The sequence below is a fragment of the Cuculus canorus genome, chromosome 34, assembly GCF_017976375.1.
Source record: "Cuculus canorus isolate bCucCan1 chromosome 34, bCucCan1.pri, whole genome shotgun sequence".
Taxonomy (NCBI): Eukaryota; Metazoa; Chordata; class Aves; order Cuculiformes; family Cuculidae; genus Cuculus; species Cuculus canorus.
In genome coordinates, this window is record NC_071434.1 from 117644 (window position 1) to 127359 (window position 9716).

A 9716-nucleotide genomic window follows, 5' to 3' on the forward strand; every position below is an offset into this window, starting at 1 on the left:
CACCCCATCCATTCCATTCCCCCTCCCTCCATCCCTCTGTTGACCCCCCCACCTCCTTGTTACCCCCCCCCCAACCTCCACCCCCCCCGAGGGGGGTGGGTCCCCTTGCCTGCCCCTCCCTCGCCCCTCCCCCCCCCCGCTACCATCTCCTATTTCGGTTCGAACCTGCTTTAACGCCTCTCCCCCCTTTTCTTCCCCCCCCGCCCCCTTTGCGTCCCGCGCGCGTTCGCGTCAACGCTGACGCTACCACTCCCTCCCCCCTCCTCAATTCGAATGGGTGGGGCGGGGGGGGCAGTGACGTAGCTGTGACGTAGGCCTTTCTCGGTCCATATAAGGGGCGGGCAGGCGGCGGCGCGGCGCGAGGATGCTCCGCTCTACCAAGGGCGCCTCCAAGGCGCGGAGGGATCAGATCAACGCCGAGATCCGAGCCCTTCGGGACCTCCTGCCGCTGCCCGAAGGAGACCGACCTCGTCTCTCCTACCTTCACGTCATGGCCCTCGCCTGCATCTACACCCGCAAGGGCGCCTGCCTTCGTCCCGGTGCGTTTCACCATTGGCTTTGCCTCTGGGATGGGTGATGGAATGGGGATGGAGAGGTTGGGTTCAGGTGGAAGAGGGACGGAAGGAAGGATGGGGAATGGGAGAGGGCACTGGGAGCAGGATGGAACTAGGTATCAGCACTGGGATGGGACCGGGCAGTGACAGCGGGATGAGATTGGGCATCAAGATGGGAGCAGGCACTGGGAGCAGGATGGGACCAGGAATCAGCACTGGGATGGAACTGGGTAATGGCATCAGGATGGGATCAGGATGGACCCAGGCACCAGCACTGGGATGGGACTGGGTAACGGCATCAGGATGGGATCAGGGATCAGGATTGTCCCAGGTACCAGCATTGGGATGGGACCGGAGATCAGGATGGACCCAGGCACCAGCACTGGGATGGGACCGGGGAATGCCACTGGGATGAGACCAGCCACCGGCAGTAGGAAGGGGACGGGAGCCGCTGCCGGGAGCGCGGGACCGGGCTCAGCATTGACAGAGAGATGGGAAAGGGTTGGAGGCTGGATGGCAGGAGCCGGCAGCGGGATGGAGACAGGCAGCGGACTGGGAGTGGGAAGTCGACACCAGGAGGGAGAAAGGAATCGGCAGAAGGACAGGAGTGGCACCGGGAGAGGGACCGGAGCTGGCAGGGGTGGGACCAGGGGCGCCGCGACCGGCACCGCGGCCGGGGACAGGGAGAGCGGGTTCAGCACCGCGGACAGCGGCGGGGGGTGGTGGGAGGGTGGGGGTGGTATAGCCGGTTCAGCACCGCGGACAGCGGTCAGGATCGGGGCAGAGACCGGGATTGGGGAACCCGGACAGGGACCGAGACCGGGACAGGGATCAGGGCTGGGACAGGGATCAGGGCTGGGACAGGGGGATCGGGATGGGGTACCGGGACAGGGATCAGGGCTGGGACAGGGGGATCGGGATGGGGTACCGGGACAGGGATCAGGGCTGGGACAGGGGGATTGGGATTGGGGAACCGGGACAGGGATCAGGTCTGGGACAGGGGGATCGGGATCGGGGAACTGGGACAGGGATCAGGTCTGGGACAGGGGGATCGGGATCGGGGAACCGGGACAAGGATCAGGGCTGGAACAGCGGGATTGGGATGGGGAACCGGGACAGGGACCAGAGATTAGGGCTGGGACAGGGAGATCGGGTCTGGGGAACTGGGACAAGGACTGGGACCAAGTATCAGGGCTGGAACAGGGGGATCAGGCCAAGGAACAAGACCGAGAGGCAGCATCACGACCCAGGATCAGGACAGGGAGCGAGAGTGGAGACTGCAGACCAGGGTTGGGACGAGGACCAGGAATCAGCGCTGGGACAGGGGGATCAGGGCAGGGAGCGAGAGGAACCATGAATCAGGGCTAGGATGAAGGAACCAGGACAGGGACCAAGACCAGGGATTCTGGATCAGGATGGGAACCCAGGAATGGGACAAGAATTGGGGCCAGAGACCGGGTGTCTGGTCTGAGATGCAGGATATGGGAGGTGGAATGAGGGTTCGTGATTAGGATTGGAGATGGGGACAGGAACCAGGGAACATGGCTGAGACGAGGTGGGCCAGGACAGTGATTGAGGCTCTAGGACTTGGACCAGGGCTGGAATTTGTTCAGGAACTGGGACAAGGACCAGGACCAGAGACTGGGATGGGGCTGGGGATGAGGGACTGGAACCGGGGACTCCTGCGGATCCACATGGGTGGTGGTGTTGGTCCTGCCAGGGCCACCATGGGAGGCACCAATGACTCCACGGGTGGTGCTTTGGGTGCTGGGGCTGCGAGGGCGCCTCAGGGCTGCGGTGGGACCATGAAGGCGAAGTGACGGGGGTTGGATGGGGGCTGATGTGTGTCCCCACACAGGCCCAACGCGGGGAGCACCCATGGAGCTGCTGGGGGGGCCGGAGCTGGCTGACCTGATGGCCTCACTGCCCGGGTTCCTGCTGGCCGTCACCCGCGAGGGGAAGCTGGTTGGCGTCACCGACAACGTCGCACAGCACCTCGGGCACTCCATGGTGGGCACCCATGTGTGGGGTCAGGGGGCTGATGTGGGGCAAAGGTGGTCCTGGTGCCGCAGGATGATGGGTGTTGGGGGGATTAGGTGGAGGTCCTTCCCCCATGTGGAGGTCCTGGTGCCGCAGGATGATGGGTGTTGGCTGCTGGGGCGGTTGAGTGGGGGTCCTTCCCCCATGGTGGTGGTCCTAGTGCCACAGGATGACGGGAGTTGGGGGTTCCGGGTGCCATAGGTGAATGTTGGGTGCTTATCTTCCCACCTTCTCCCACGCAGGTGGACCTGGTGGCACAGGGTGACAGCATCTACGACCTCCTGGATCCGGCCGACCATCCCCTGGTTCGCCATCAGCTCAACCTGCCCGGGTCACCCCAGGCAGGTGGGTCGGGGATTTGGGGACATGGAGGGATGCGTGGGTAGATGGAAGGATGGGTGGGGAGACATGGATGGAGGGATGGGTGGATGGAGAAACAGAGGGTGGAATGGATGGAGGCCAGATAGACCAACAGAGACTCCTCCTTCCCCAGAACGCCTCTTCCGCTGCCGCTTCACCACCTCGCGGGCCTCGCGCCGTCCCAGCGCGGGGCGGAAGCTGGTGCTGCTGCGGGGCCGGTTCCAGGCACCCCCTGGTCCTCCTGGGGCCATGCCAGGGCTTTTTGTCGCCTTCTGCGCCCCCTTGGACCCTCCACCTTGGCCCTGCCCCGACTGCCTCCTCCTGCCCGCCTTCCAGAGCCGCCACGCCCGAGACCTCGCCCTGCTCGACATCTCTGACAGGTGAGGATCTGGGCATCAGGGAGGGGATCTGTGCATCTGGGAGGGGATCCGTGCATCTGGGAGGAGATTCAGGTCACCAGGAGGAGATCTGGGCATCTGGGAGGGGTTTCAGGTGACCAGGAGGAGATCTGGGCATCTGGGAGAGGATTCAGGTGACCAGGAGGAGATCCGGGCATCTGGGAGGGGATTCAGGTGTCCAGGAGGAGATCCTGGGGTGACAAAGCATGTGGGATGGGACCCAGGCATCTGGAGAGGATCCAGGGGTGGGCGAGTGAAGGACCCAGACGTGTTGTCCCTCAGTGTCCTGATCCACCTGGGCTACGGGCGTGGGGAGCTTCTGGGTCGCTCCTGGTATCGGCTCCTACACCCTGAGGACCTCGGCCATGTCGCCCGCCAGCACCTCCGCCTCGGTGAGTGTTCCCTCATCTGATCCTGGGTCATCTGGACTCTCCATGTCTCCTCCAACTGTCCCCAAGGTCCCCTGGGGGGTCTCCATCTCCCCCCCTCCAACTGTCTCTTGAGTCCCCCGGTGTCTCCTTGCATCCCCACGTCTCCATTTCCCCAGCAAATGTCCTTTCGTTTCTTTGATGTCTCCTTCCATCCTGGGGTCTCCATGTTCCCACCCACCCCAGTTGTCCCCATTGATGTCCTCATGTCCCCATCCACCCCAGTTTTTCCTGTTGATGTCCCCACCTACCCCAGTTGTCCCTGTTGATGTCCTGATGTCCCCATGTCCCCTCAGCTGGAGCAGGAGCAGAGGCACGGGGAGAGCTGGTGACGCGGCTTCAACGCAAGGATGGCCTGGGCTGGACATGGGTCTACACCCGACTGCGTCCTGAGGGCCCAGCCCTGCTCGCCCACAACTTCATCATCAGGTGAGTGGCCCCAGTTGGCCCCAGGGGATCCAGACGTCCAAGTGGCCCCACATTTCCAGGGCCAGGAGACCCAGTTGGCCCCAGGGGATCCAGGAGATCCCACATTTCCAGGGCCAGGAGACCCGGGTTTCCAGGAAGCCCCAGGGGAACAAGAAATCCAGGCAGCCCCACCACCCACCCAAGGGATCCAGGAGGTCCCACTAACCCCAGGGGATCCAGGTGTCCAATTACCCCCAGGAGAAGCCCAGTATCTGGGCACGTTCCACCCTACACGGGACCGTGGCATCCAAGAGATGCCTCAGCGCCCTCCATGCCCCCAGGGGTTCCCAGGTGCCTGGTATCTCCCCAACGCAACTCATGACCCTTTGTCTCTCCCACAGTGAGGCTGAAGCTTGGTGTCTGAGGCAGCAGTTGGCGGCCGAAGCCCCTCCAGGCCCCTCTGAAGCCTTCAGCCCCAGCCTTGACTTCGCCAGTGCCAGCGTTGGACCTAGTGGAGACCTTGGTGTCAGCACTGGCCCCAGTGTTGGCCTCAACGTTGATCCTGGTGTTGGATCCGCTGTTGACCTTGGTGTTGGATCTGGGCTTGGAGATGATGTTGGAGCTAACGTTGGCATCAACGTTGACCTTGGCCTTGGGGTCAATGTTGACCCTGGTCTTGGAGCTGGTGTTGGACCTGGTCTTGGAGCTGCCATCGGACATAGTCTTGGAGGCAACATTGGGACCAGCGTTGACCCTGGTCTTGGAGCTGCCATCGGACATAGTCTTGGAGGCAACATTGGGGCCAGCGTTGACCCTGGTCTTGGAGCTGGTGTCGGAGTGAATGTCGGACGTGGACTTGGAGATGGTGTTGGACACGGTCTCAGCACTGATGTCGGTGCTGGAGTTGGCATTGGCATGGGACCTGGCATCAGAGTTGATGTTGGCCTTGGTGTGCCCGCTGGCACCAGCGCCAACGTTGGCTCCAACCTTGGGTCTGATATTGGAGCTGCTCTCGGAGCTGGCACGGGAGATGACATTGGAGCTGGTCTCCAAACCAGTGGTGGAGCAGACATTGGCCCCAGTCTCGGAGCTGGTGTCGCACTCAGTGTTGGGGCCAACATTGGACCTGGTCTTGGTGGTGGCATCAGAGCCAGCGTTGGACTCGGCATTGGGGCTGTGGGCTCCACTCTTCCATCGGATGTCGGCGCTGGCGTTGGACTCACCGTTGGAGCCAATATTGGCGCTGGAGTTGGCGCTGGTGTTGGACTTGGCCTTGGAGCCAACATTGGAGCCAATGTTGGCTCCAGTCTTGGATCCACTGTTGGACTTGGCCTTGGAGCTGCCCTTGGAGCCAATGTTGGCTCTGCTCTTTCATCTGGTGTTGGACCTGGTGTTGGACTCGCCGTTGGAGCTGCCGTTGGTGCCAACGTTGGCTCCAGTGTTGGATCTGGTGTTGGACTTGCCGTTGGAGCCGGCATTGGAGCCAACGTTGGCTCTTCTCTTGGATCCGGTGTTGGACTTGCCATTGGAGCTGGCGTTGGAGCTAACGTTGGTGCTGCTCTTGGATCTGATGTTGACATTGGCATTGGACTTGGTGTTGGAGCCAACGCTGGCACCGCTCTTGCATCTGACGTAGGATCTGGTGTTGGACTTGGCATTGGAGCTGCTGTTGGAGCCAACATTGGTGCCAGCGTTGGCTCTGGTCTTGGATCCAGTGTTGGTCTTGGCCTCAGAGCCAACGTTACCTCCAACATTGGCTCTGCTCCTGGAGCTGATGTTGGCACCAGCATTGGACTTGCAGTCGGAACCGGCGCTGGAGCTACCGGTGGCTCCAGTCTTGGCTCTGCCCTTGGATTTGCCGTTGGAGCTGCTCTTGGAGCCAACGTTGGCTCTGGACTTAGTCCTGATGTTGGCACCACCGTGGGACTCAGCCTTGGAGCCAACGTTGATTCTGCTCTTGGAACCGGCGTTGACACCAGCATTGGACTCGGTGTTGGATCTAGCGTTGGCTCCGGTGTTGGACTTGGTGCTGGAGCTACTGTTGGAGCCAACGCTGGTTCTACTCTTGGATCCAACCTTGGCCTCAGCCTTGGCGCCAGCGTTGACCCCACCCTTGGCCCCGGCATTGGCCTTGGTGTCGGAGCTGCTGTTGGAGCCAATGTCACCACCACCCTTGGCCCCGGACTTGGCCTTGGAGCCAACCTCGCCACCAGTGCCAGCTCCAACTTGGGACCCACCCTCGGTGCTGCCCTTGGAGTTTCTGGAGGAGCCAACGCTGGCGTCGGCTTGGCCACAGGCGTCCGTCTCGTGCCGGGTTTGAGTGTCCCCGATCTGCCAGGTGGAACTACCGAGACCTGGACGCCCCCGTACACCCCTCGTCAAGCCCCACCCTTTGCCTTTGGGCCCCCCGAAATCCCCGAAGCAGCACCTGAAAAGTTACCGCCGAGTCCTGAGAGCCCTAGCGCAATGCCGGGTGGGACCCCCGGCTCCATCCTCACCCCTGAGACGTCACCACCGCCATCTCTACCGGCCCCACCTGGCCCCGCCTTACGTCGTCTTCTCCAGGGATTGGCCGCCGCTGCCGGCGTCAATCGGGGGGGAGGCAGGCGGTCGGGGGGGACCTCCAGCCCCCGCCTGCCACCCCCACCCCGGTCGCCCCGCGACCCCTTCGCTGAGTTGTATCAACTCCCCCAGAGCCGCCTCCAGGACGCCTTCCGCCAAGGTAAGGGAGGTGGACAACCTTTGAGGAGCACCCGTTGGGTTCGTGTCATCATCGGGACACCTGGGTTCCAGCTTAGGGGGTGCCCCTGTGGGTTTTGGGGTGGTGGGGGTGGAGATGGGGGTCTTGGACACCCAGGTTCTCAATGGGGTTTGGAGGTGAGGGTGAAGATGGAGGTCTTGGAGATATGGGTCCCATCTTAGGGGGTCCCAGGGTCCCCAATGGGGTTTGGAAGTGAGGGTGAAGATGGGTCTTGGAGACCTGGGTTTCCAATGGGGTTTGGAGGTTAGTCTTGGACACCTTGGGGGTTTGGTGGCCCAGACGCTGGGGGCCCTTGAGGAATATGGTGGTGGTTGGTGGCCTAGGTCCCTTAGGAGGTATGGAGGGGGTTTGGTGGCCTGGACACTGGATCTCTTGAGGGTTTGGTGACAGCGAGGTCCCTAACGCCTGTGTCCTCCTCTCCTGCAGCCGGAAGCCAGCGCGCCCCGTCGTTCTGAACTAAGTCTGTGACGCGACTTGCCCCCAGTATGGCATATTGTCATTGTCACCCCGGCCCGGTGCCACCGTCCCCCCGGCCCCGGCCGTGTCCCCCAGCCCCCACTGCCCCCCCCCGGGGCCTTTCGTGCTAATTTAACTCGTAACGAGTCTCTAAGGTAATTGGGGGGGGGCTGGTGGCCCCCCCCTCCCCAAGCCCGGACACCTGGGTCCTGTCCCCTTGTGTCCCTGTCCCCACCCTCCCCACTCCAGGACCTGTTCCCAGATCTTGGGGGGGGCCTTGGATCTAGCCCCCCCCCCCCAAGTGTCCCCATCTCTTGTCACCCACCTTGTCCCTGTCACCCGGCCTGTCCTTGTCCCCCCCATCCTCGGGGTCTGCGTTTTTGGCAGAGTCCCCTCCAAGAAGTGTCCCCTCCCCCCCATGGGTGTCATCCCCAATGTCCCCAACCCAAGGGACCGAGGCACAATGTGGCTTGATGTCCCTGATGTCCCCAATGTCCCCAACCCAAGGGATGGAGATAGACCATGGCCCAATGTCCTCAATGTCTCCAACTCAAGGGATGGAGATGTGCCATGGCCTGATGTCCCCAACCTGAGGGATGGAGACACGTCATGGCCCAGTGTCCCCAACCTAAGGGATGTCACTGGGCTGGGACGGGTCATGGCTTGATCTCCCCCATGTCCCCAGTTCCCCCAGGAGACTGTGAGATGTCATGTCCCTGGTGTCCCAAATGTCCTCAGCGTGAGGGACAGTGTCCCTGTCATCCCCAGTGCTCCTGACATCCCCGATGTCCCCAAAGTCCCCCACTGAACAAATCGAGACACGTCGCAGCGCGATGTCACCAAGCCCGTGGGACTGAGACTCATCACAACTCGATGTCCCCAGTGTCCCTGAGGGACACGGGCACCTCGTCACCACCGTGACCCAAGGGACTGAGACCCAGCATGGCTCAACGTCCCCAGAGTGTCCCCGAAGGATGTGGACACCACCTGAACAGACTGAGACTTGTCACAGCCCGATGTCCCCAAGGGACATGGGCACCTCGTCATTGCGTCGGCTGGAGGGACTGTGACACATTTGGCTTGATGTCCCCAGTGTCCCCAAGGGATGTGGGACCTTGTCATCATCCTGGACCAACAGAGTGAGACACATTGTGGTCTGATGTCCCCAACTCAAAGGACTGAGATCTGTTGTGACCCAAATGTTCCCACTGTCTCCGATGTCCCCGAAGGTTGTGGGACATCTTCATCGTCCTGGATCAATGGATGGAGTTCCACCACAGCCCGATATCCCCAACGTTTCTGATGGCCTTGAAGGAGGTGGGACACCATCATCACCCCAGCTCAATGGAGCGAGACCACCATGGCCTGATGACCCAAGCGTCTCCAATGTCCCCAAAGGACGTGGGACATCGTCACTGCTTCAGCTCAAGGGACTGAGACCCGACACAACCTGATGTCCCGCCATGAGGGACTGGACTCTGTTGTCCCCAATGTCCCCCATGGCCCCACCAGAGGGACCGAGGCCCATGGTGGCCCATCAGCACCGGTGTCCCCGATGTCCTCAATGTCCCCTGGAGGTGCCGCTGTCACCAGCCCCGCGGCCTTGACACCCCCCGGCAATAAAGCGGCCTCTGTTGTCCCTGCGCCCATGGCAGCTTCTTTCCAGGGACCAAGAGCTCTGAGGGCTTCCAGGAGGACACCCAAGAGTTCGAGGGACACCCAAAGAGTTCGGGGGACACCCAGGTGTCCAGAGGGGACCCAGGAGTTTGGGGGGGACCCAGGAGATGGGGGGACCTGAAGTGTTCAGGGGGACCCAGAAGTTTGAGGGGGACGCAGGTATTCGAGGAGGGACCCAGAAGTTTTGGGGGGACGCAGGTATTTGAGGGGGGACCCAGAAGTTTGGGGGGGATGCAGGTATTTGAGGGGGGACCCAGAAGTTTGGGGGGACTCAGGTATTCGAGGGGGGACCCAGTTTTGGGGGGACACAGGTATTTGAGGGGGTTCTCCGGCACCAGAGAGAACACGCCCCCTCATAACCCTGCCCACAACTCAGACCACACCCTCTCTCAGCAGGCCACACCCCCCGCGGCTGGACACTCCTTCTCCAAACAGACCACGCCCCCTACACAGACCACGCCTCCTCCTGTCTGGACAACGCCCCCGTCAATCCATGCCTCCTCGGTATAGGCCACGCCCCATTCTCACTCAAGCCACGCCCCCTCCAAACAGGGACACGGCTACCTCCCGTTCAGACCCCGCCCCCACGCCAGGCCCCGCCCCCTCCCCGGCAGGCTATTGCCCTGCGCACGCG

General features: G+C 62.2%; 1 protein-coding gene across 1 annotated transcript; it reads left to right on the forward strand.

Moving 5' to 3' along the window:
- Positions 1-363: 363 nt before the first annotated feature.
- On the forward strand, positions 364-9044 carry LOC128849884 (fibroin heavy chain-like). The gene is made up of 8 exons (XM_054052572.1): positions 364-539; positions 2413-2564; positions 2837-2939; positions 3088-3334; positions 3635-3744; positions 4077-4209; positions 4590-6910; positions 7376-9044. The coding sequence occupies exons 1-8, from the start codon at positions 365-367 to the stop codon at positions 7402-7404; spliced, it is 3270 nt and encodes a 1089-aa protein (XP_053908547.1). The 5' UTR covers position 364; the 3' UTR covers positions 7405-9044.
- The last annotated feature ends 672 nt before the right edge of the window (positions 9045-9716 follow it).